This window comes from Carcharhinus amblyrhynchos, chromosome 1 (assembly GCF_965287045.1).
Source record: "Carcharhinus amblyrhynchos chromosome 1, sCarAmb.v2.hapA, whole genome shotgun sequence".
Classification (NCBI taxonomy): Eukaryota; Metazoa; Chordata; class Chondrichthyes; order Carcharhiniformes; family Carcharhinidae; genus Carcharhinus; species Carcharhinus amblyrhynchos.
The window spans coordinates 116,825,566-116,852,952 of record NC_137324.1 but is presented as its reverse complement, the minus strand read 5'-3'; the positions used below and the strand labels follow the sequence as shown (position 1 = coordinate 116,852,952).

Genomic DNA, 27,387 nt, shown 5'->3' with positions numbered 1-27,387 from the left:
GGATTTGATTTATTATTGTCACATGTATTGGTATACAGTAAAAAGTATTGCTTCTTGCATGCCGTTCATAGAGAAGGAAACAAGACAGTGCAGAATATAGTGTTCCAGTCATAGGTAGGATGTAGAGAGAGATCAACTTAGTGCAAGGTAGGTCCATTCAAAAATCTGATGGCAGCTGGGAAGAAACTGTTCTTGAGTCGGTTGGTACGTGACCTCAGACTTCTGTGTCTTTTCCCTGACGGAAGTAGGTGGAAGAGAGTATGTCCAGGGTGCAGGATGCATAGGGTCCTTAATTATGTTGCTGCTTTTTCGAGGCAGTGGGAAATATAGACAGAGTCAATAGATGGGAGGCTGTATTGCTTGATTGATTGGACTACATTCACGGCCTTTTGTAGTTTCTTGAGGTCTAGGACAGAGCAGAAGCCATACCAAGCTGTGATACAACCAGAAAGAATGCTTTCTATGATGCATCCATACAAATTGGTGACAGTCATAGCTGTCATGCCAAATTTCCTTAGCCTTCGGAGAAAGTAGAAGCGTTGGTGGGCTTTCTTTACTATAGTGTCGGCATGGGAGGACCTGGACAGGTTGTTGGTATTCTGAACATCTAAAAACTTGAAGGTCTCGACCATTTTGTGGCTCCCCAGCACAGCACTAACAGCCCACGTTCAAATAGGAAGTGCAGGACTTGGACCTCATTATTATTATGTTGCTATGTACCTCCACTGATATTGTGTTCCAGACACCTACCACCCGTCTATATGAAAATCTTTCCATGCATGTCTGCTAAACATTCTCCCACACACTCTCCACCCTATCTATGCAGCTCATAACTTTGCAGACCTCTATTAGGTCATCCCTCAGTCTCTGTGTTTTCAGTGAAAACTCATGCTTCTGACGTGGTCGGATGTCTTGTCTGGCTTTTCCCAAATGGCACCTAACGTGGCCCAAGTCAGAATTGTGCAAATACGACATGGATATAATCTTGAGCACAAAACAGAACGCAGAGCACCAAAAACTGGTGATATGGAGCTGAATTTCCAGGCCCTGCAGTTGAGTTGGTAAATAAATTGTTTTAGGCAGTTTGATGAGATACACTTCATCCTGCTGTTGTCACATGGTGTACATAATTGAAGCTTCATCTGATTTTCATATCGGGGCTTGTTCTGAATGGTTAGCTGCACCAGGATCAGTATAGAGATTGAAATAGAGGGAGAGTCTGCTCCTGTCAACTTTCAGGCTTGATTAAGAAGCGACACTGATCCCATGGTCCTGCTTATCCAGCTGACAAAGGACAGATGCTCTTCCCATTGGCTTAATGGGCATGTTACTGAGACCAAAACAAGCCAAGGATTGATCCCTACTTTGTGGTAACTCAACAAATATTAGCTGGTGCTTTTTTTTATGACAGTTCTACAATTGGCCTCTGTTTTCATGAGAAAGGAAAAATGTGCTAGATTATACCTGGCCACTATCCGGTCCACACACTGAACAACACCAGCATATGGGTACTATAATGTTTCCCATGTTCAAACAGATAGTCAATGCTCACAGCCTGGACTCACACATAAAGGCTAGTCAGAAGTGCTGGAGGACTGAATATTACCATCATACGTTCCAGCATTGTCAATAGAGTATGGGAAAAGAGATGAGACCAATGAGCAGAAAAACCTAAGCAAAGCAATGTATGCGTTGGACAAAAAGGAAAATCTTCTAAAGATAAGCATGGATCATCCGTTATGGGCAACATTCTAAATTGTAGCTTCCTCTGTCTCAATTCCAAAGAGACTTTGGCCTGCTCTTACAAGTAACTTTTGCCAGTTCAGCTGGCAAGAAAATTTTACAGTTCTCTAAGACTGAACTCAAAAATCCAAGTTCAAAAATTCTGAATTTCAAAAACCTACCCATATCCGAGCTGTCGGCAAACAACTGACGCATCGCGGTTGTCCCAGTTCTTGTTGCATATCAGTCCCCATACTCCGTTCACGTAAACTTCAACTCGACCTTCATGTTGATTTTCACCTCCTTGCAATCTCACCAAACCTGTCAAAATAAGATACTCATAAATGTTTGGAAACACCACACCAAAAGTCAACAGTGATGGGAGACGCAAACATTCACTTTGTCAAAACAAAAAGATGAGAAGCATGTTTTTAAACAATTCTGATAAATCTACACGAGCACGGAGCATTCCTAAATATTGACGATCAGTACCAGCAGTTAGAATCATATCATAGAATCATAGAATCCCTGCAGTGTAGAAAGAGGCCATTCAGTCCATCAAGATTGTACCGACACTCCGATGAGCATCTTACCGAGGCCCACTCCTTGCATTTACCATCGCCAATGCACCTAACCCGCACATCTTTGAATTTCACTAGTGAAAATAAGTAAGTACCACCTAACCACAATGTACTTACATAAGTGATCTTACTGACAGTTCTGAAGCAACTAATGAAATATTTGATCTTGTAACTTTCGGGGAGAAAAAAAGTTTGAGAAGGTGGTACTCTACAATTATGATAGCATGCCTCTACATATGCTGGTAAATAACATCATGGATTGTGGAGGTATTAGAACACTTTTGGTCAGACAGGAGTAGACCTCCTTCTCTCCACTGTACTCAAGAAGGCAGAAAACATAGCAGAAGTCAAAAATCATTCTTTACGCCTTGAAGGAGCCAGTGTGAGGTTCAAAAGTAAGCACGCAATTTAAGGTGAAGAAACAAAACATATGAATCTTATAGGAAAATAAAGAAAGAACTTATATTTATCTTTTCAACTCATTAGGCCATCCCAAGATGCTTCAGAACCAATATTTGTTTGGGCTATAGTCACTGCTGCCATGCAGGCAAAGTAAGGAAAATAGTGGTTGTGAAAATATATACAGAGGAACTTTTCTTGCGCTGGGTCACACGGCACATGAAATAACAGAAAATTGGATTATTTGTGATCCACAGCTCTCAGTAGATCGAGGGTGCCAAACTGCAGACTACAAACAATTCCCCTACATGCAATTATATTTTCCTAATGCCAATAAATATTAGCAAGGACATTGCAAACTAGTAAAGGTGAAAATGCTGACAGGGAAAATTTATACAGAATAATGAAGTTTAGATCCCAGAGAGTAGGTACTGCTGCTTTTAAATGAAATACAATGAATTTATTCAGCAGTGCTTGTATCCAAATTTCACCCTGATAAAGTTCTCTTTTTCAATAACCCTTTTACTCATCAAATAGTTCTCAGTCCTCTAATACATCCATTTAAGAAGATATTCTTATTCTTAATGTCCTTCAGTGAGAAAGTCACACATCTGTCTCCCAGTTAACATTAACTGCTAGTTCCTGCTGAGGGGTAGGTTATGTGGTGATATAAGACTTCAGGTAAGTAAGGGAAATTTTCCCAGGCAGGACGACAAGGATTTGTGTGCATGCAGGGAGATAAATCCCCTAAGAGGTGACATCAGATCAGAATCCTGACATCATCCTGCCCAATTCTGGCTTTCACCGGGACAAGATTGAATAAAAGCAGGGCAATCTCTTTGGATCTATGATAAAAGTAATTCAGGTGCTTAAAAAATCAACTAACAGCTGTTTTAGCATCAAATTCTGGGTTTAAAAGCCAGAATAACTGTTTTCTGATCAGTCAGCAACTTGTCAGGATCACCAAGATGATTGCACAGCAGGAACTGACAGGTTGGGAAGCTGAAGAGTTGTATCCATGGACTGATGAGAGGCTTCTCTCAGAGAGTACTTTCACTGCATGACAGATGATTACTAACTTCTTGGAAGATGTGTTCCTGTCTAGTACTTCAATCAGCTTCAGCTATTCTTTCCTGCTGCTAACTTTCAATGTGGCATGTTGAGTTTCACCTCCAATCCAGATCCACCTGCAAGAAGGTGATGCTCCCAACATAGGGTCTCCTGGAGAGGATCAGTTCTTTGTACATGTCTGAACATCAACGCTTCAGGAGACTCTGGCTCTTCCAGCAAGCCACTGCTAAAAATGAAACTTCCTGACCTCTTTCCCAGTGGACTAGACATGAATGCATTGCTCGCGGCCAGCCTTCAAGGACCAGACCCTGCCTGGTTGTCTGCCTCTCTCTGAGGCTGTGTGCTCTTTTCTCCTCCAAGGGGAGAAAGCAGAAAGTCAATATGTTAGTGATTACTTTTGTGAAGGGGAGGGAAGTACAAACGTTTGTGAAGGGAGATTGTGAAGCAATGAGTGTAAGAGGTTAAGTGTGAGTGTTGGCTGATTGGGTAGAGATATGAGGAGCCTGGAGAGAGAGTGGAGGTGCCTTAACCTCAGAAATGTTATGTGGGAGAATGCTCAAAGTCAGAATATGGGGCTTGATACCTGATGGTATTCCACCACACACCTATCATGCCCTGCTGAGGTCCTGGAACCTGTTTATACATTGTCTCCAGATTGGAGAGATCACACTCTGCTGCATCCTCGACAACTTTCATTCACACCTGCTTGGTTGGAGATGTTTTCCCCTTCCTCCTCCCATCACTGGGAGAACTCATCTCTCTGCACCTTCAGATTGAACAACATTCCCACGTCATCTCTGCGGTTACTGCAGTCTCCAAAGTGCAAGTGCTGGTAAGCCATTCTAACCTATTGTGGTCCCTCTAAGTAGAAATCCTTCCTTTGACAAAAGGGGCATGTCAGCTCAGCTGCCCTCCCTGGTTCTCCCAAAAGTTCAGCTAAAGACTGTCAGCAAAGCCTATGGGATTGGTTTAGCTCAGTTGGATAGACAGCTGGCTAGTGATGCAGAGCAACACCAACAGCATGAGTTCAATTCCTGTGCAGCCTGAGGTTATTCATGAAGGCTCACCTTCTCAACCTTGCCTGAGCTGTGATGATCCTTAGGTTAAATCACCACCAGTCAGCTCTCTCCCTCAAAAGGGAGAGCAGTTTCTGGTCATCTGGGACAATGGTGACCTTACCTTTATTACAAAGCAGTATGAAAGTTGAAGTGAGTAGTGACCTTCACTGTCAACATAGAACATGGCTCTGGATTCTGAAATAGGAAAAATGTTGACCATTGCTACAGAGTGTATCTGACCACAACTCTGGTGTCCGCACATAGATAAATGTGAAAATTCTGAAGATACTCTGATTCTCCATAAGTTTCATAATCCAGTACCTTCCCAATATGCAGCATTGAAATGCACAAAGGACATAAAGCTGCAGTATTTACCTATTTTTTGCCCACTTAAAGATCAGAAAAAGTTTAGCTGGTGCATTCAGTTGTGAATACATTTTTAACAGCGTATTAAGTTCTAGTAATTATCAATTTTTTTGCCTCTTCGTCCAAGCCAAGTTAATTTTAAAATTGTGATATTTGATTCCTTGAGAATGTAATTATTGTTGGAATGTTTTACTTCTTCATCTACTTATCTCTGTCCGTTAATCCCACCTTTCCTTCCATCTACTTATCTTGCTTTCTGTGCATGTTTTTCATGGAATCAACTTCCAATTTACACTTCGTGGATTAAACTCAGCATGGTTCAGTAAGAATTCTCAATCTGATTGTTTCAACAGGAAGTCCTTGGTTAATGCTGTTAATAAATTCCTATAAAGCATGACATTATGCAAAATAATGTTATGCAAATGACTAATTCAACATTATAAATGAGGTTACATTCCTGGGGAAAGGCTTTTGGAATGCACAATTTCAAACCAGCATGTATATTAAACTTTTAACATAGACTCAGAATCCTACAGTGCAGAAGGAGGCCATTTGGCCCATCGAGTCTGCACCGACCACAATCCCATCAAGGCCCTATCCCCATTACCCCATGCATTTACCCTGGCTAATCCCCCTCACACTAAGAGGCAATTTAGCACAGGCAATCCATCTAACTTGCACATCTTTGGTTGGTGGGAGGAAGCTGGAGCACTGAAAGGAAACTCATGCAGACACGGGGAGAATGTGCAAATTCCACAGACAGTGAGCCAAGCAGGGAATCAAACCCACGTCCCTGGTGCTGTGAGACTGAAGTGTTAATTGTGCCACTGTGCTGCCCAAAAGTATGTTGACAATTCAATATTTCTAGAGTACTGAACCAGCCTTTTACAGGTTAGAAAGTGTAGAAAGCATTAACAATAGATTCATCTAAATGTCAAGAAGTGAAAAAAAGCTAAGAAAACATAAACATTGGGTACCATCAAGTTGTTGTCACATTTCAGTATACAATGAACTTTCAATCAATATTTTTTAAATTTTGGACACAAATGGACTATTAAATTGGTTGCTACAAATTATGAGACCTTTGAAATTATAAGTTTTAGACAGTCCTGAGCCTCAAGCAAATAGCTAATTAAGTATGGGCCTTAACATCCATCTGGGGACTTCACACAGCCCTTTGTTTAGGAATGGATCATCAACAAAAGAACAATTTAATTCCTAATGGCCTGTCTCTCTGCTATCCCATGGATAAAAGAAGACATCAAAACTCAGACTGTATGGTGAATGAGAAAGGAACATATTGCCTTTCGATTGAGTTGGGATGGTTCTCCTCCTGAGTGAATTGTAAGATGTCAAATGACAACACAGGAAGATTAGAACAAACAGACATGTCACCTTTCGTTTGAATGAAAAGGACTTGGAATCTATGAGTCACATGATGTAAAAGATATATTGTGGTTTCCTGCTTTTAAAACAACAAAAACTGCTTTCAGACAGGGCAAGAATTCCACTGACAGCCATCAAACTAGTTGCAAGCCATCTAAGCAGCTAAGATGAGAAACCTTGAAAGCAAGAGAAGGACATCCACCAACCTGTGCCAAATCTAAGTTCATCTGAGAACCAAACTAGCAGAAATTTAACAACAAGAAACTTTGCATCTTACTGAGAATCATTTACTTTACCAGACTTTCCTTCAACTGAAATATCACCTTCATCTAAGAAACTACAGGCCTGACACAAAGGAAACTGAGATAATTGTAAGTTATGACCATATTGTTTTATCTTAATCTATATTTAATTTTTGTGTGAGTGATAGCTTGTGTGAGAGATGAGTGAGTGAGGCATTCACCGGAATTTTACCACCCTTCCCAGCACGGGAAGTAGAGCAGGACAGGGGAGGACCATGGAGAGGTCCATTGACCTCAAGCAGTATTTTACAATTTTGGGATGAGTGAGGTCGTAGAATTCTGCCCATTGTGATTTTATAAAATCAGAGCAAGTGTGTGATACTCGATAACTTTATTTTAAAATTCACAAAAAACTTGCTGCTGGATTAATTTGAATGAGATTCTCACTCTAAGGGTACGAAAACACACACCATTTGCTTACCAGTTTACTGATCACGAGCGATGAAAAGGAACACATTAATTCTGTCTATAACATCGCAAAGCTTTGTCTCACTGGATGACTGGACATGATTCATATTGGAGGCTGGGAGAAATTCCTGAGGGCTTAATGAAGTGTTTGTTGGAGGATGTGTTTTCTTTTGAGACATTCTAAATGTTTTTTTCATTCATGAACTGTGCTCTCTATCATCTGTCTCCTTCACTGAAAGGCATCATTAAGTGATCCTCATGTCTTTTAGCAGTCTCCTGATGGGTTCTTTGTAGTGGGTTTGTTTAAGAACTTTTCTCTGCAGAATTCCCTGTAATAGTTGCCTGCATTCTTAATGCTTCTGTTTACTCTTGGAACTGTTCTCTCCTTCTCAGTCTTCTTCATCAAACATGGTCATGGCCTCTTTAATATTTTTCAAGGTATCATCAAGTGATTTTCAGTTAATTTTTTAGGTGAGCTTTACTGGAGGTTGGGAGGATTTTCTGGAGGGTTTATGGAAGTGTGTTTTGAAGGAGGACTATTAGAATGTTTTGCAACATCCTTTAAAGGGTTATTTGGAATGGGTGTTGTAAAGAATTTTTCCAGTGACAGCTGCACTCTGCAGAGCTCCCTGTAGCAGTTGGCTGCATTCATAACGCTTCAGTTCACTCTTGCACCATACTCTCAGTCAGACTCCATTGTTCAGCTCATTCAATCCAGTCTGTTTAAGCATTTCCAGAGTCATTGCTTGGATATTGTCCATTGGCTCTAAATAGCCTTTGGCTCTAATGCAACCTGGTCACAACTTCCTCAACACATGAGAGATGGTCTCAACGGTCATGGCAATGTTGTAATTTTTGCAGAATTCCTTCAGGGTGGAGTATCACCATCTTCATTTTCCCAAATGGCTTGTTCAGAAGTTCTCCAACGGGAACAGGCTTGCAGGTTAGAATAATCTTTTGATCCATAGGTTGAAAAATGGAGGTGATTGTAGGAAGATTTCCTTGACATTGTCACTGAGGCCATCAAGAGCTGCAGAATGACCAGGAGCAATGCTATGTTGACAAGATTATTTGATGAACACACTGCTAGACAAATATAGGATCTAAATTAATTCTCAGGAATTGATTAGGTTACCCATATTATAGGTTACCTATTCGCCCTCCACACAACTGATCGTTTGTTCATTGAATAACATATCTTTGCCCTAACTGTTAGGGAAAGGTAGGCAAGGATTGGCTTCACTTTAACATCGTCTGTTGCATTTCCACCAAGAAACAACGTTAGGCAATTATTTGCTACTTGAAAACTTGGCATGCTCTTTTCTCATAAAAACTTATAAAATTCTAACAGGGTTAGACAGAGTAGATTTAGAATGGTGGGGGAGTCCAGAACTAGGGTTCATAGTGTGAGGATAAGGGTAAACCTTTTAGAACTGAGGTGAGGAGAAATTTCTTCACCCAGTGGATAGCGAATGTGTAGAATTTACTACAACAGAATGTAGTTGAGGCCAAAATGTTGTATGGTTTCAAAAAGAAATTAGGTATAGTTCTTGGGGCTAAAGGGATCAGGATATTGAATTTGATAATCAGCCATGATCAAAATGAATGGTGGAGCAAGTGTGCTCCTGCTTCTATTTTCTATGTTTCTATGTTTCTTTTCTTGAAATGTATGTCCTGGAAAGCCACATTTACCAAAGTAAACATTAAACATTTGTTGAAGAGAATATCCACCCTCCTCAATGATCTTTGCTTAGTATTTAATGAAGGATTCATTACCATTGCCTACAATGATGGTAGGCAAGTTAACATGTTTTTATACCTTGCAGATCATACCATTAGGTGGTTTCAACATTTAACAGAGTCTTTCTTAAGAAAATCATACAAACATCTCACCTGTTCTTGAATACACATTTAACTGAGAGGTGTGTGTCACTAAGTCCAAACCAAGTAGTTAGCTGTCTTCCCATGCCTTTCATAATTCCACTCTGACTTTTTTTCTATTTAACCCAACAATAGCCAAGGCAGCTGTTAGCTTACCAAACTCTTTTTCTCACCATTGCTGCCAGCAGGCCCAGATTTCTTGTGATGTCCACAACACAGCCATCTGCTTCAGAGAACTTTATATCTAATTTCACTTGAAGTATAATTTTCTTTGTCTTTTCTAAGCACAAAGCATTTCACAATCACTGGCTTTTGTTTGACTCACAATGAACAAATTAGCAAATAACATTACAACAATCCAAAAAGCTGAGGTGATTATGGGAGGGAACATTGTTTCCCACGTTTTAAAAAATGCCCAAACACTCAATCCATTAACAAGAAAATGACTGCTTAATCAGCAATCTCCAGTAGTACCACTGTAGACCACTACAGTATCATACTGTACAGAACACTACAACTTGCGCACAGCACAAAATACCTAAAGATTCTTCACAACCTTCCAATACAGTACTGTATAGCCTGCACGTCTCCTTACCTGAAGCACAGCTCCCACAACATCATTGGTGTTACACAACAAGGTCCCAGTGTACAGCAATGTTAATATGAATCAGCAGCGATGCAACGCGAGTCAGTGTATTAATTTAAGCATAAAATTAACATGAAATTATGTAACATATTAAATGGGGGTACCCTGTAGTTGCTTTGTCTGCTCACTAAAACCATAGGTCCCTTAAAGAGGGCACCATTCTGGAAAGGATCACTGAACACGTGAAGTTGCTGCTCAAACCCCACAAAAGGTTTGCTGAACATATATCTGGGCCACTGAGTCTACAGTGCAGAAATGGGCCTATCGGCTCAACTGATTTATTTCACCTTGTGATGTAGATTGTGGGATAAATATTGCGTAAAACACTGTAGTCATCTTCCCTGCTCTTGTCAGAGGATCATCTGAATGGCAGACTGGGTTTAGGCTTAACAGCTCATTCGAAGTTCAACATGTCCTCAGTGCTGCAGTAGAGCATTCAGCCTAGGCTTGTGAGCACATGTCCTTTTTTGTAGGAGTTCTACCAATTTAGCTGAGGCTAACATTGGCAATGATGAACTACAGAAGGAAGTCATCCATTGAGTTCATGCTGCTCTTTTCAATGAGCAATCCAGTTGGTCCCACTCCCAAGCTCTTTCCTCATAAAGCTGCATTTCTCTCTTTTAGCTAATAATCCTATTTCCTCCAGAGGACTGCTTTTGAATTTGTATCCATCACCTTCTCAGGCAGTACACTGCAAATTTTAAGCTGGGACTTTTCGGCCCCTTTATGGCAAGACCCACCGCGGAGCATTCGGCAGTCCAGCCAAAAGTCCATTAATGTTCCATGGGGCCAGACGATTCCAGCAGTAGGCAGAACTGGAAAATCACAGAATCCCTACAGTGCAAAAGGAGGCCATTTGGCCCTTTGAGCATGTATCAACAACAATCCCACCCAGGTCCTATCCCTGTAACCGTACGTATTTATCGTGTTAATCCCCCGACACTAAGGGGCAATTTACCATGGCCAATCAACCTAACTCGCACATCTTTGGATTGTGGAAAAAAACAGAACATCTGGAGGAAACCCACGCAGACATGGGGAGAACATGCAAACTCCACACAAACAGTGACCTGAGGCTGGGATTGAACCCGGGTCCCTGACTTGTGAGGCAGCAGTGCTGACCACTGTGTTACAATGCTGCCCAAAAAATCTCACCCTTAATCATTTGTTGCTTATTAGTATGGCCACAAAGGCCACAAGGGATTGTCAATAGATCTTCCTACCATATAGCTACCAAATGGTTCTGTCTAGTTTTTAAAAAATCATTTAAGATCAGGTTACTCACAGATGGTGGCTTAAGCATTGATTAAAAATGTATTTATAACTGTATTAACTCTCTTATGTAGATCAAGGAATATTTTAATACATTTTTTTTCTATATTATGTTTTAAAATTGCATTCCATCATGCTGGTTCAGGGACGGTTTTACTTTTGCAATATATGAACAAGTTTGAGCAGAAAGCTGAGCAAAAACAAGCTTCCAAAAACTACTACAATTTGTGCCCACATTGCAGCCAAAACAAGAAGATGGAGCTTAAAGCTTCAGATGGAGTGCGGAGCAAAAACTGACAAAAGACCAACTCCCAAGTGCTAACAAAAGAAAAAAGAACAAAGAAAATTACAGCACAGGAACAGGCCCTTTGGCCCTCCAAGCCTGAACCAACCACGCTGCCCGACATAACTAAAACTCCCTACCCTTCCGGGGACCATATCCCTCTATTCCCATCCCATCAAGATGCCCCTTAAAAGTCACTACTGTATCCGCTTCCACTACCTCCCCCGACAATGAGTTCCAGGCACGCACTACTCTCTGTGTAAAAAAATCTGCTTCGTACATCTCCTTTAAACTTTCCCCCTGCACATTAAACCTATGCCGTCTAGTAATTGACTCTTCCACCGTGGGAAAAAAACTTCTGACTATCCACTCTGCCCATGCCTCTCATAATCTTGTAGCCTTCTTTCAGTTCACCCCTCAATCTCCGTCACTCCAGTGAGAACAAACCAAGTTTCTCCAACCTCTCCTCATAGTTAATGCCCTCCATACCAGGCAACATCCTGGTCAATCTTTTCTGTACTCTCTCCAGCCTCCACATCCTTCTGGTAGTGTGGCGACCAGAATTGAACACTATATTCCAAGTGCTGCCTAACTAAGGTTCTATTAAGCGGCAACATGACTTGCCAATTTTTAAACAATACCCTGGCCAATGAAGGCAAGCATGCCTTATGCCTTCTTGACTACTTTCTCCACCTGTATTGCCACTTTCAGTGACCTGTGTACCTGTACATCCAGATCCCTTTGTCGATCAATACTCTTAAGGGTTCTGCCATTTACTGTAGATTTCCTATCTGTATTAGACCTTGCAAAATGCATTAGCTCACATTTGTCCAGATTAAACTCCACTGATCTATATCCTGCTGTATCTTCTGATGGTCCTCATCACTACCTGCAAATCCACAAACGTTTATGTCATCTGCAAACTTACTAATCAGTCCTCAATCATTTTCCTGCAAATTATTTATATATATTACAAACAGCAAAGGTTCCAGTAACAATTCCTGAGAAACTCCACTTGTCACAGCCCTTCATTCAGAAACAGATCCTTCCACTGCTACCTTCTGTCTTCTTTGACCGAGGCAGTTTTGTATCCACCTTGCCAGCTCACCTCTGATTCCATGTGACTTCACCTTCTGCACCAGTCTGCCATGAGGGACCTTGTCAAAGGCCTTATTGAAGTCCACGATGACAACATCCACTGCCCTACCCTCATCAATCATCTTCGTCACTTCCTTGAAAAACTCAATCAAGTTCATGATACACAACCTTCCCTTCACTAAACTATGTTGCCTCTCACTAATACATCACTTATTTCTAAGTGGGAATAAATCCTGTCTCGAAAAATCATCTCCAATAATTTCCCTACCATTGATGTAAGGTTCACCAGCCTGTAAACATTTTAATGGTTTCTGCTGACACTGCATTGCACCTTAGAATCATAGAATCCTACAGTGCAGAAGGAGGCTGTTCAGCCCATCGAGTCTGCACTGATCACAATCCTACCCGGGCTCTACCCCCATAACCCCAAACCTTTACCCTAGCTAGAACTCCTGACACTAAGGGGCAAATTTAGCATGGCCAATCCACCTAATCCACATCTTTTGGACTGTGGGAGAAAACTAGAGCACAAGGAGGAAACCCACGTAGACACGAGGAGAATGTGCAAATTCCTCACAGTCAGTGATCCAAGCCAGGGTTTGAACCCAGGATTCTGGCATTGTGAGTCAGCAGTGCTAACCACTGTGTCACTGTGCCACCCTTACCTATGTTATGATTCACAAACAGTAACTCTGGATGGTGCACCCTACTTATTTCATTGCTCCATGCGGCTTATATAATTTGTTGTATTTCCTCAACGTGAATAGGCTTGTCAGCATTTGGCTTTTATCACAAGTACATAAGGGAATTAACTCAACTGACACTGGTGACATGACTAAAGTCAGATAATTCAATAAATAAACAGATTTTCTTCATGAAATACATAATGGGCTGGATTTTGGTTTCAAAATAACAGTAAGACTAAGTGTGCCCGGCATCATATATGTATAAATACGAGAGCGACTTCAGGCTAGAAGATGCACACTTAAGTGTTAATGTCTGAAAGTTACTATTTGAGTTGCAACCAACCATTAGCTTTGCGAAAACAGCATGTCTCAATTTGCCTGACCATGGAATGTATTCAACATAAGGAAATTGCAGTATTTACAAGATAGATATGAACTAAACACACTACAGAAAGTGAAATCTTGCCATTACAGCTGCACGTGTCTTTTTAACAATGTGGTCAGTTTATTTCCCACCAATCGACCTCTCTGAAACAGAAAATTTACTTTTACAAACACGGAGTTTCATTCCTTCAGGAATTAAGTTTTGTTGGAAATTTTAAAAATATAATTTTTTTGAAAATTAAAATTTTGTTCTTTTCCTTCCTGTCTATTTTCTCTCTCTCATAATTAAGTCTTTCTTTCCCTCCTGCTTTCTGACATTGATTTTGCTCACTCTAATTTACATATACCTCTCATTCCTTTCTCAGTTTATTTCTGAATCCTTGAATCTGATCCATTAAAGAGATAATAGGCAAGATTTTCTAGCCTCCCAGCCGTGTGTTTCCCGGCGGCAGAAGGTGGTGTGCTGTTTGCTTGTGGTGGGGTTCTCTGGTTCCACCCCATCAATGGAATTTCCCATTGATGTCACCCATGCCGCTGTGAAATCCATGGGTCAGGATACACTAGTGGCAAGACTGGAGAATCCTGCAGGCATGAAAGGCCAGTGAATTCCTGCTATCCCATTGCTTTCCCTTTTCACTTAGGTCCCAGTTCCCTATTTTCCTCACAGCACCATTATGGACACGCATTTTAAACAACTTGGTGGTCAGTAATGCTTTAAGCAGAAGGGTGCAAAGATGAGTATAGGTAACTGCAGATGCTGATAGATACCCTCTCCAGCAAAATCTGGACCAATACAAAACAACTACACAAATATTTGAGTATCAGTAAAGTACTTTTCAGAAAAGTGAAAAGAAACTGCAATTTTTGAAGAAGGTGGTAGGGAAGGTAATATTCACTTCTCAGTGTGAATCATTCCAATAAAGGCAGGGGAACATTTAGCCACTTTTTCCACTCATATCTCAGCACCCACGTGTTTCCTCATGCATTAGTATGGTATCCAGTTTCTCCACAGGAACTGTTTTTGTAGCCTGTCTGAAATTATCAATTCCATGTCAATTCTGCTGAATTATGGGCAACATTGTTCTGCGTACAGGGGCCCACTGGGACTAAACTGAGACTGCTCAAATTCGGCTCACTAATTGTCTTTACAGTCAGTGGACAGGGAAAGTCTTTATCCCATTGATTTTGGGCGAGACTCAAGCTCCAGTCTCTGTACTTACAAAATGGCTCTTTAATCTGTTGTCTCAACTAGTCCTCATATATTTACACAGAAGTGCTACAAATACCTTTAGCTTTAATTTGTGTAATATAAATTTACAGGAAAGTTATTTTTTATGAATGAATTTCAATACTAGAAAACACATTTTGGTTTTGACTTCACTTAAATATGAAGATTACTATTTTTAAGCAGGAGAAGAAAAAGTTTCAGTGCCACTAACAACCATGCACTTCTTTAAAATCACTCTTACACTTTTAAAGAAACAAAAACACATTGAAAATTTACAACAGATTAAGCAACTATCTACTGAGAAGCTGTGCTTTATTTTTAGAACATGCATATTGAGCAATTAAACTTGAGTACATGCGACAGCTTTACTCTTTTGTCTATCTCAGCTAATGTGTGGTATTTTCTTTTTCAAAATATACCAGAAAATAAATGCATCGTTAATGCAGTGTCTCCAAACTTTCATTTTGACATTTTTTAAAGTGTGGTATAAAATGATTCATAACATGATTGTTAGTGACATGGTATATCATGCTCATTACCAAATATGTGCTCTGTACACAATGGCTTATTTTTCCACTTTAGGTTTCTTACTAATCATATTCTATTTAAAAACTATATACAGCACTAGTTACTTCGAGGACTACTGTTGCAATATGTAAAGTTAAGTGTTTTAACTAATTGTTTTTTAAAAAGTTAATGTAAAAATGCACCTTAAGAATTGGAAATGCGTCAGAATAATAAACACTTCAATCTGGAATTTTATCTTCAAATCTGTTCCAGCTGTGTCAAAATGTGTTCATTTGAAACAGTCCCAATTCCAATGTCAATGGGCATGAAGCCTTAAGACAAAACCTTCAAACTCGTCACAGCTGACATAAATGTTGTGATGTGCAAAACTGTAGAATTGTTTGAGCTGAATCATGCCTACGAGAAACAGGATTTGGCCTGAAATGTTTATATTATTCTTTCCTGTGGATGTCGCTGGCTTGGCCAATGTTTACTGCCCATCTCTAATTGCCTTTAGGAAGGTGTGGTGAGCTGCCTTCTTGAACAGATGAAGTCCATGTGCTGTTGGAGAGGGAGTGCCTGGATTTTAACCCACCAACAGTAAAGGAACAGCAAAATGGTTCCAGGTCAGGCTGCTGTGTGACTTGAAGAGGAGTTTACAAGTGGCACTGGTAAAGAACAATGAAGACTTTCCAAACACTGTAGTTAGTGCGGAGGAACATGGTGCAATAGCTGTCACTAGGAAGAAGGTATTGAATAAACAATGGGATTAAAAGCAGATAAGTCTCTGGGACTTGATGGTCTGCACCTTAGGGTATTAAAGAAGGTGGCAGCTGAGATAGTGGATGCGAAAAGAAATTCTGATATTTCAAAATTCCTTGGATATGGGTACGGCCCCGGTGGGTTGGAAACATGCTGATATGACAAAAAGTATTCAAAAAGAAAGGCAAGAAGTAGGAAACTATAGGCTGGTTAGCTTGACCTGTTTGGTGGGGAAGTTGCTAGAACCAATCATTAAGGAAGAGATGACTGAGCATTTGGAAAGGCAAAGCTCAATCCCCCCATTGTCGGCATGGTTTTAAGAAGGGTAAGTTATACTTGACAAATCTGGTGAGTTCTTTGAGGTCATAACCAGCAAGGTGGATAGTGGGAACCTGTGGATGTGGTATATCTAGACTTCCAGAAGGCATTTGACAAGGTGCCGCATAAAAGCTTAATCCAGAAGGTGAGATCGCAGGGGGCTGGGGGTAGAGTATGAGTTTGGATTTTGAATTGACTGACTGACAGAAAGCGAATGGTCAGCATGAATGGGTTCTTCTCTGGCTGGAGAATTAACTACTGGGTGCCACAGGGATCAGTCCTTAGACCTCAACTATTTACAATCTATATAAAAGATCTACAAGCAAGGACAGAGTGCAACATAGCAAAATTCGTGGATGATACTAACTAAAATAGGTAGGAGAACAGGCAGTGATGAGAGTAGATAGGCTAGGAGAATGGACCAAAATTTGGCAAATGGAATTTACTGTGGATAAGTGAGAGGTTATCCATTTTGGCAGGAAAATAGAAAGGCAGATTATTACCTAAATGGAAAGCAGATTAAAAATGCATGTGGGCAGAGGGATCTGGGTGTCTATGTTCATGAATCACAGAAAGTCAGTATGCAGGTGCAGCATGTAATATAAAAAGTGAATGAGATGTTGGAATTTATTGCAAAAGAACTGGAGTGTAAAAGTAGAGAAATGTTGCAATTGTATAGCGTATCAATGAGACCACATCTGGAGTATTGTGTCCAGTTTTAGTCTCCCATATTAGGAAAGATGTGGTAGCAATGGAGGCAGTTCAGAGAAGGTTGATTCTGGGGATGAAAGGGTTTGACGTATGAGGAGAGATTAAACAGTTTGGGCTTATGTTTGCTGAATTTTAGAAGGATGAGAGGGGATCTGATCGATGTATATAAAATTTTAAAAGGGATTGATAAAGTAAATGTGGACCAAATGTTTCCTCTTATGGGGCAATCAGGAACAAGAGGTCACAGGTATAGGTTGAGAGGCAATAGATTTAGAAGTAAAATGAGGAGGAAAAATTTCTCGCAAGGGTGGTGAATTTGTGGAACTCGCTACCTCACAAGCAGGGTCTGAATCATTGAATTGTTTCAAGAAGGAGATAGATATATTTCTAATGAAAAAAGGGATAAAGGGATATGGGGAACAGGCAGAGAGGTGGATTTGAGACCAGAAAGCCATGACCTAATTGAATGGTGAAGCAGGCTTGAAGGTCTAAAGTTGTCTACATCTGCTCCTAATTCCTATGTTCTTATAGTGGTGTTCCTGAACATGTGCTACCCTTGTCCTTCTTCATAGGTTTGGAAAATGCTGTTGAAGGTATCTTAGCAAATTGCTGCAGTTGTAGATGTTGCACACTTCTGCCACTGTGACGGAGAGAGGGAATATTTAAAGTGTGGATGGGGTGCTGATCAAGTAGGCTGATTTGTCCCAGATGGTGTCAAGCTCCTTGAGTATTGCTGGAATTGCACCTAACCAATCATGTGAACAATATTCCATCTCCTGACTTGGAGATGCTGGATGGGCTCTGGAGAATCGAAAGGTGAATTACTCATTGCACAATTCCCAGCCTCTGATCTGTTCTTGCAGCCACAGCATTTATATGACTAATCCTGTTTCTGGTCAATGGTAACTCCCAGGTTGTTGAATTTAGTTGGGATATGGGCATCACTGGCAGTACCAGCATTTGTTGCCCATTTCAGAGGGCAGTGAAGAAATAATCCCATTACTGTGGGTTTGGTCTCACATGTAGACCAAACTAGGTAAAAATGGCAGATTCTCTTCCTTAAAGGACAGTTTCTTCCCTGCTGCCATCAGACATTTAAATGGACCTACCTCGCACTAAGTTGATCTTTCTCTGCACCCTTGCTAAAACACTACAGTCTGCACTTCTCTGTTCCTTCTCTATGAATGGTACGTATTGTCTATATAGCATGCAAGTAACAATACTTTACACGTGACAATAATAAATCAAATCAAATCAAAAGGCATTTGTGAATTAGAGTTTTTTTTATAACAATTGACAATAGTTTCCTGATCACTATTACTGAGTCTAGTGTTACATTCAGATTTATTAATTGAATTTAAATGTCGCCAACTACCTGGGTGCAGTTTAAACCTATATCCCTTCAGCAATAGCCTGAACATAACCACAAGACCATTATCTCCCCTGATATGACTGGTGTGAATTTTGCTGTATCTGCTTACAGAGGTAGTTAGTGTAAATCATGATCTGTCTGCCTTTAAAATGAATCTGTGTGAATCACTGCCTATGGAAGGACCTGGTCTGAATCTATACATCCACTGAAGTTTATTTATCCAGTACACCCTTCTGAAAAGAAATTGAATCGCAGATGCATTTAGGAAACATATGCAGGATAATTGTTCTTTATCAATGATAACAGATTATTGATGATAACTTATTTTTAAGAATGTGGTTTACATTTCACCTGATACATTTGTATATTCAAAATGAATTCAAAAAGGTATGGTTTTTGTAGTTGACTTTTATGGCATATGTGAATGAATGAATCTTACAATGCCTTCTCTTCCTGCTCTCACACTGTTAGCCCTTGTGTTCCTCAAGGTTCTACCTTTAGCTTCCTCCAATTTCTGATTTACAAGCTGCCCCTTGGTGACATCATCCAAAAGCAGAGCATGAGTCTTCACATGTACATTGAGGACACACAACCCTACTTCACCATCACTTCTCTCCATTCTTCCTCTGTGGCAAAATTATCAGCCAATGTTCTTCTGACATTTAGCACTGGCTGAGCAGAAATTTCCTCCGATTAAACATTGGGAAGGCTGAAGCTATTGTTTTCAGTCCTTGCTCCAAACTCCATTCCCTAGCAACAGATTTCATCCCTCTCACTGGCAACAGTTTGTGATTTAATCAGTCTGCTTGCAACCTTGGTGTCACACTTGACCCCAAGTTGAGCTACTGATCGCATATTTTCGCCATTATTAGGATACACCTGCATCACATCAACTTACTTAATCCCATCTCAGCTCATCTGCTGCTGAAACCCACATTCATGCCTGAATTAACTCTAGACTTGATTCCTGACTATGTCTCCCACATGCCGCATAAACATGAGAGCGAGGACTTTGCAGCCATTCACGCCAGTGGGATCTTCCAGTCCCATCGAGGCACACCCCGCTTCAGGTTACATGGCATAACAACGGTGGGACCAGAAGATAATGCAGTGAAACTCATATCAGGTTACACAGAAAATCTCACTCAAGGTCAGCTAAAACTCATCTGCCCACATCTTAACATTCAATGCCCCATTCACTAATGCTCATTGACAAACACTGGTTACGGGTCAGGAAGTTATGGGTCATTCTGTTATTTTTTTCCGGTCAACTCTGATTGCATCCAGCACTTTCAACAGCTTTTGCAGTTCACCAGGCCAAAAGCTTTTCCAATGCCCACAAAGAAGGTGGACATCTCTTGCTGGTATTCTGTGCAACTTTCACTTAATACTTTTATAATTTCTAATTCCACGACACCTTCATAAACCTGAAGGTGATCTAAGGGTTTGCTTTGACTTCCAATTTATCTGCTGGGATTTTTAAAATTACCTTAGGTGTATGTACGATCAAAGTTATGGAGAAGCACTCTTCACATTTTGTGGTATTTGTCTCAATAATGTGATAAGTCTTAATTACTGTCAAACAACCTTTCTGGACATGGCAATTTAATCTTACATATGTGCTGTCATATTTCTTCAGAATTTTTACCTCATTGGATGATGTTGAGGCTGGAATTCTCCTATCCCGCCCACAACTGGAATGCTAATGGGCGGAGTGCAAACCACGTAAAGGTCCATTCAAGTCAGGCAGGACTCATAAGGTTTTCAGGTAAGGGCGCTTGGAAAATCCCGCTGTAAAAGTTTATTTTTTTATTTTTACCGCTGCCTTTTTCATTTCTGTCTCTTAATTCAATCTTCCTTTCACTTTATTTCATTTTCTGTGCCTGATTTAATCTGGTCTATATTTCTTGGTTCTGGGCTGTATTTTAAATTAGAGAGCCTGTGGATTTGGGAATGGTCTGAAGAGTGGGTGGCTGGAATGGAAAAAAATTGACTCTATGTCACCCACTCACACATCAATGTCTGCATTTAACGACAGGTGTGTGCAAGCAATGATCTTGAAATTTTGACATATTAATCGCTCAATTACAGCCAAATTAACACACTTGTGCAATGTAACTGTGGATCCTAAGGTTTCCTTGGCTTCCTGGAACTAGCCAGTGTAAGCAAAGCCAAAATGTGTGAGCAATTGTGGGAGTTAAATATATAGCGGGAAATTACTGAAATCTTACAGGTGTGTTTTACTCAGGTACTTCTGCTTAGAGGTTTACTACAATCTTATTAAATGGTGTATAGGCTCCTGGGGCCATCTGGCCTATTTCTTGTGCAGTAGCCCTGCCCTGCTGGCCTCTCGATTGCTGGCCAGCCCCACGATCCTGTATTGTTACAGTCCGACCGCCCCCCAGCCCCACCACGATCACTGGCCACCCGAACCTCTCAGGCAAGCCCCGATGCCTCCTCCCTCCCCCAGGTTTCGATAACTTTGAAAATTTGTCTATTTCTTCATTTTGAAGCTTTAATAAGAAATAGAAATGGAAATAGGCCAGATGGCCTCTGGAGCCTGCTGCACCATTTGGTAAGATTATGGTTGATCCTCAATGATGGGGGCAGCATGGTGGCACAGTGGTTAGCAACGGTGCCTCACAGCGTCAAGGACCCGAGTTCAATTCCAGCTTTGGATGACTGTCTGACTGGAGCTTGCACATTCTCATTTGGGTTCTCAGATTTCTTCATTCACAGATGTGCCAGTTAGGTGGATTAGCCATGTTAAATTGTCTGTTAGTGTCCCAAGATGGAGAGTTAGTGAGGTAAATATGTGGGGTTACAGGGATAGGGCCTGGGTAAGATACTCTGTCAGAGTGCAGACTTGATGGGCCAATTGGCCTTCTTCTGCACTGTCAGCATTCTATGATTCTAGACATTATTGATTGGGTTGCACCACAGCAGTAGCCCAGGCTCCCTGCAAGGCCCCACTTGCGCCCATTTGCTGTGCAAAGCCATTAGCCAGGATAGAAACAGTTGAGAAGTGCTCAATGTTGGTGTGGCAGGTTGAAGCTGAGTGGGCAAGCTGTGGAATCTATGAGGAGGAAGTGTTTTTTAATGGTGGCGTGTTGGTTCCATTCCACTCCTGCTACCACAGGGTCTCGGCTATTATTCCTTGGCAAGGTCTTGGCCATAAAGGCTGGCATGACAGAACGTGAGCAAAATGTGGATTGGTAAGGTCTGTCGTAATGGTAATCTAGTGAATGTGCTTTGCCACTGGCTGTCAAAGCCACCACAGACCTTAATTCCTTTGCTTCTGGATTCATCCAATGCTCTGCTGAAGATAGGTTCAGGATCTCACATGACTGATGACTTGTCTTCCAGGATGGGCAATTACGTTGTCTTTGCCACTACGTTGGTGCTCAGTTTGCAGTTCTGGTTTGCTTCTTGCAGGCACCAATTTAGGAACCTCCAGTTCACCTAGAAATATTCATTTCCACTCTGTCAGTGGGCAGCTAGCGTGCAATCATTAAAAAGCCTGCATGCAGTCCTGTTATTGCTGTATTTGATGCTCCATGCAGATTGCCACTCTTTCAAAGCCAACATAATGAAGGCCTGTGACATCGTACCACTCATGCACGAGCTGGATTCATCCAATCTCATTGCAACCGTACACAGTGGAACTGAAACGCCTGACAATATGTAACATTTTCTTTGCTGTTGCTCTAGTATTCTATGCATTGGCAATCCCTTTGGTGCAGCAGCTTCATCCAGCTGAGTAAAGCTTGGAATGTGATGTGTGCCGGAATTCTACTGCCTCACTTGCCACGGAATCGGAGCGGGCGAGACGCGGACAATGGAAATGTCCATTAATCTCACGTCAAGCAAGGCTGTAAAATCTCACTTGTGAACTCACCACTGCTGGCCGTGGCTCTGTCATCTACTCTTGTTCACTTGTGGTGTGGGAGTCATTGGATGAAAACCCAACTATATGCCTTACTGGTCCCATCAAAGCATGAGTATCTGAGCTGATGCATGGCCTACATGTGTCCTGTGATGGTGCACCCTCAGAGTGGCCTCCTCTGAGGAGTTGATGTCACTATGTACCTGGGTCACCTCCAGCAGGATTCTTGAGGGCCCTATGGGAGGTTATAAACATAAATGAGAACTCTCAAGGCAATAGTGATCATTATGCACATGATCATATTTCACTCACTCATGACATCAGCCATGTGGTTGTTGGATTTTTAACTCTGCCACCAGGTGGCCAGAAAGTCCCCATCTCCCCAAAACAGATGCCCCAAACAGAGGCTTTGGTGATGTACCTCTTCCTCCTCTGAAGCTGGCTGTTGAGGTGTTTGGACGGCCATCACTGGTTTTCTGCTTCTCCATCCTGTTCTGAGGTCTCTTCTCCTGCAATGAGGAAAAGAGCTATACGTGAGAGTAAAGGTATATGTTGAAAAGATGGAAAGTATTTGTTGATGATGAAAGTGAGGAAGATGAAGGGCAATGCATAAGATGACAGTGAGTGTCAGGTCAGGATGTGAGGAAGTGCAAAGACTGAAAGGGATGTACATACCTTCACGATACATTGGCATATAAAATGATATGCTGGAGTAGATGTAAAGTTAGAATGAAGGGTTTGGTGTAACACACACATCGGGATGTGGTTGAAAGTTCCACTATACTCAGCTTTGCTCTGCCTATGGCATGAAATGGCTTTAGCCATTGAACTGACATGGGTGATACCATGCTCCCCTTCCTGACCTCAGAGATAGAATATTCTCTTTGTTTCACTTCCTCCCATTAGAAGGAAACACTCCCTCCTTTGAGCCCCCAACATCACGTCCAGGCAGATGCCACTGAAATAAGATGTCACCTTTGAACACATATGCATGGCTGGAATTTTACCGCCTCGCCTGCCCCTGAATCGGGGCAGATGAGGTTCACAGAATGGCCTTCTCATTTGGCCTCAGGCAAGATCTTGTGAGCCTTGGACGGGCAAGGCAGCTAAATTGAGGCAATAAATTCCATTCTGCTAATCCCTTCTGTTCAGTTCCCAACTCCAAAGCTCATCAAATATCACATTTGGAGTTGAAATGTGGGTCGTCATCAAGCTCACTGAGGATAATTGGTTGGTAAATCCAGAGATATAATGGCATTGCATTAACTCAATTAAAATGCCACTGACAGTAACCCTGCATCCAGATTTCCCATGCACCATCAGATGCCCCACTCCCAATGTATCTGGAACTTAAAATCAAGGCCCACATGTCTCAGTGGGGGTTCTTCAGTGTGATAAGTAGAAGAGGCAGAAGAGTTGCTTTTCCATTCAGACATGTCCCAGATCCCTGTAAAGGGCACCATGCTGAATCAGACATCCAACAACAATAAGCTGCCACCTAAAAACCTGAGAAGTGTTTGTTGGCACATGTCATCATAATGAGTCGTGAACACCATTCCTTCACCACTAACTGCAAAATCAGGGCCAATAAATTGGGCAGCCTTTTGGTTTAGAACAGTTATCAAAACAGATTAGATAGGTAGTTTCGAAATAAGGCAAAAAGATCTTTGCGCACTCCATGACGTGAATACACTGCTCATTAGCCATTGTTTGTTTGTAGACTCAGTACTTTAAGCATTGCTGTAAATCACCAGTTCCTATGCTGATGAACTAGTAAGGGAAAGGAGAGCGTCAAGTGCTACCAAGGTTATCGGTCTCTTGAATCTCCCTGCCCCCATTTGGGATGCTTTTGCAATTCTTGGCTGAACCACGTATTTGAAAACTGTGCAGCAATAAATCATTTTAAAGTACAATTTCAATATTGGGGATAATACCAAGCTGGAGGTATGGTTAATATGAAGAAGATTGCAGCATGATACAGGAAAACATGAATAAACCTGCAGAATGGGCATGTGAGCGGCAAAGGAATTTTACTAGAGATAAGTGTGCATGGGTGCATTTTGCAAGAATAAGGAAGCCACGCCCTACTTGAAAGTAAGGCATCGGTTTTCAGTGATCTTGATTTCAGAGCTGGAGGAGACATCATGATCTGAAAACCAAGAAACGTGGATTTCCTGTGACATACTTAAAAATCATAGAATCCTCATAGTGCAGAAGGGGGCTATTTACTCCATCAAGCCTGCACCGACAATAATGCCACCCAGGCCCTATCCTCATAATCCCATATATTTACATTGCTAACGCCCCTGACACTAAGGAACAATTTAGCATGGATAATTTTTTTCAGTGGCTATCTGTTGGGCAGGGAAGTTCTCCAGAAAAGGCTGTAATGAGCATTAGGTAAGTTTAGTGCTTGTTCGTCTAGAAATGTCGGGGGAGGGGGCAGCATGATCCTTGGGATTGGGGTGATGGGAAGGGGGAATTGAAGATCAAGTAGAACCGGAGAAGAAGTAAAGCGGTCTCATGGGAATGTTGGAGATTGCAGGGAAGACTGTGGATTGATGAAGGGCCAATGATCACGGTAGGTGATGGATGAGGAAAGCAATAAGAGGCTCTTTTCTCTAGAAAAGATAAGGCTCTTTAGAATAAGGGTTGATTGGGTAGATATTAAGAAGATTTGTCCAATGCTGGGAGAGGCCTAAACCACAGGTCATAAGCATTAGATAGTCACTAATAAATGAAATAGGGAATTCAGGATAATTTATTTTGTCCTATAAATGGTTAGCAGTGCATAATATTGATACATTTAAGTGGAACCTTGATAAAACATATGCAGGGTGAAGGAATCGAAGGTTGTGACGATAGATTAGATGAAGGGAGTGAGGAGGTGTATGTAGAGTATAAACACAGGCATGGAATAATTCTAACTGATCTATTTCAGAGCTGAATATTCAATGTTATTCCCTGCAAAGCTTATGGGGATTGGACAGCTGACAGAAGAATCTCCAGCACTCTTATTTCTGAGCTATGTGGGTGACTGTCTTTTATACACCAGTGGTTTGGATTACAAAGGCAGATGATGAGCAGCCATACTGTGCGAGAAATGGCGATGAGAAAACAAAGGGTGTCGATTCAAAGTGTTTTCAAACATAAGACAGTTGCTTAAAGCTAACACTTAACATTCAAACATTTAACAGAGTATCTGCGGCATGGTGGCACAGTGGTTAGCACTGCTGCCTCATTGTTCCAGGGACCTGGGTTCAATTCTGGCTTTGGGTCACTCCCTGTGTGGAGTTTGCATGTTCTCCCTGTGTCTGCATGTGTTTCTTCTGGGTGCTCTGTTTTCTTTCACACCCAGAGATGTGTTGATTAGGTGGATTGGCCATGTTAAATTGACCCTGGTTTTGGGAGGGAATAGCAGAGTAAATATGTGGAGTGACAGGGATGGGGTGGGGTGCAGGCCAAATGGCCTCCTTCTGCACTGTAGGGATTCTATGATTCTATGAACATACGAAACACTAAATAGCCCAAAGGATTACATGTCTGTGATGAAGTGAGAACATAGCATCAGCTCCAGGTTGTAAAGCCAAACCTCTGGTCAGAAGCAATATATATGTCCAAATAACATTTACAAATGGCACAAATAAGATCTTGCCAAAAACACATTCCATTTGAACAACCTAATGCTACTTGAAAAAGTGTATCACTTTCTGGTTCTATAAAGGGACCCTTGCTTTCTTCTGGAAATGTTTTGCATATTATATAATACCGTAATGACTCAAGATAGTAGCAGCCTTTAAATGCAATCATTTCATTTTCTGGGATAACCACTAGGTAAACATGAGTTTGTTCAATTCTCATTCTTTTTTTAAAATTAAATCTATTTTATATAAAATGTTTCGAATGCTGGGGGAGACTTTTCTAACAACTAACATTTGCAATCAGAACCTGCAGTTCTTCGAAGGATTGACCACAGCAAGTGTCCAAACCCTGTCCATGTGACAAGCGCAACTGTCTAATGTAATGACCAAACTGGCATTTGGTTCCCAAACTGGAGAAAGACGCAAAATCATAATACAAGTAGCTTGCGGGTGCTATTAAATAAACTCGAGGGGTTATTCTATTGCCTTTCATTGCTGTTTTACTGTCTGTCAATTACTGCTCCAAGGTTTCCAACTGAATGTGAGAGATCTGATCCGGTTACCGTTCAGTTTCACCCACTACAGGAGTCGTGTGTCCAGGTATCCGAGATTACACAGTAACAATAGTGCACACCTCCGTCAAGTGGGAATGACTTAATCCAAAAGAGCACCGCAGTGCCCATACACATTTCAGTGACTTGTACCGCATAGGGACCTTAAGCAGTGCAATTTTAACGGGAGTCCCGCACCTTGTCTAGTTATCTTTAGTAAATGTGTGTCAGTACGCACCCTGTTTGCAGTTGCAATAACCCCAGTCGATCCTTCCGTGGTGATTTCTGATAAAGCACCAGGGTTTCAGACGTCCGTCCGGATTGCGGCAGTGGCTGTGATCTCCCAGACCTTTGTTCGGGAACCTCTCGACGAAATTGGGGATCCCGCTCCAGACCAGGCACCTGTGGCCGGACTCGGTGAATCCTTGTGGCCGCTTGGAGAGCGGTGCCAGGGTGCCTGGGCTCTGGAGGCAGGCGGCTGCGAGGCTGCGGGACAGAGCGCTGCCAAAGCGCCACCACCTCCCAGTACTGGCCAGCAGAGCGGCCACAGCCAGCAAGCTGCCTGTGGTCCTCATGGCGATTGCCATTTGGCAACATCCATCCCGGCAGTGAAACTGTGTGTGTGTGTGTGTGTGTGTGTGTGTTGAGGGGGGGGGGGGGGGGGGGCGGTGGAGAGAGACAGAGAGAGATCGGGGAAGGCGGGCTTTCTGTCTGTGGAATGAATCTCACATCCACTGGCGATTAAACACCGTTATATATATATATATGTGTGTGTGTGTGAGAGAGACAGACAGACAGAGGTGGTGGGGGCAGCAGCGGAAATATCACCACTGGACAAAACCAGACAAGGACTAGACTGATGTTCTTA

The 27,387-nt window shown here is 41.7% G+C and overlaps 1 protein-coding gene across 1 annotated transcript in view; it reads right to left on the bottom strand.

Annotated features, from left to right (window-relative positions):
- The window catches only part of prss12 (serine protease 12), a 130,830-nt gene extending 103,729 nt beyond the window's left edge, over nucleotides 1–27,101 (bottom strand). Inside the window, exons 1-2 of the mRNA XM_080199217.1 lie at nucleotides 26,758–27,101; nucleotides 1,905–2,043 (exon numbers count right to left, since the gene is read on the bottom strand). Of these exons, the coding sequence (XP_080055343.1) occupies nucleotides 1,905–2,043; nucleotides 26,758–27,094 (476 nt within the window). The 5' untranslated portion in view covers nucleotides 27,095–27,101. The remainder of the gene's footprint in view (nucleotides 1–1,904; nucleotides 2,044–26,757) is intronic.
- Nucleotides 27,102–27,387: the final 286 nt, after the last annotated feature.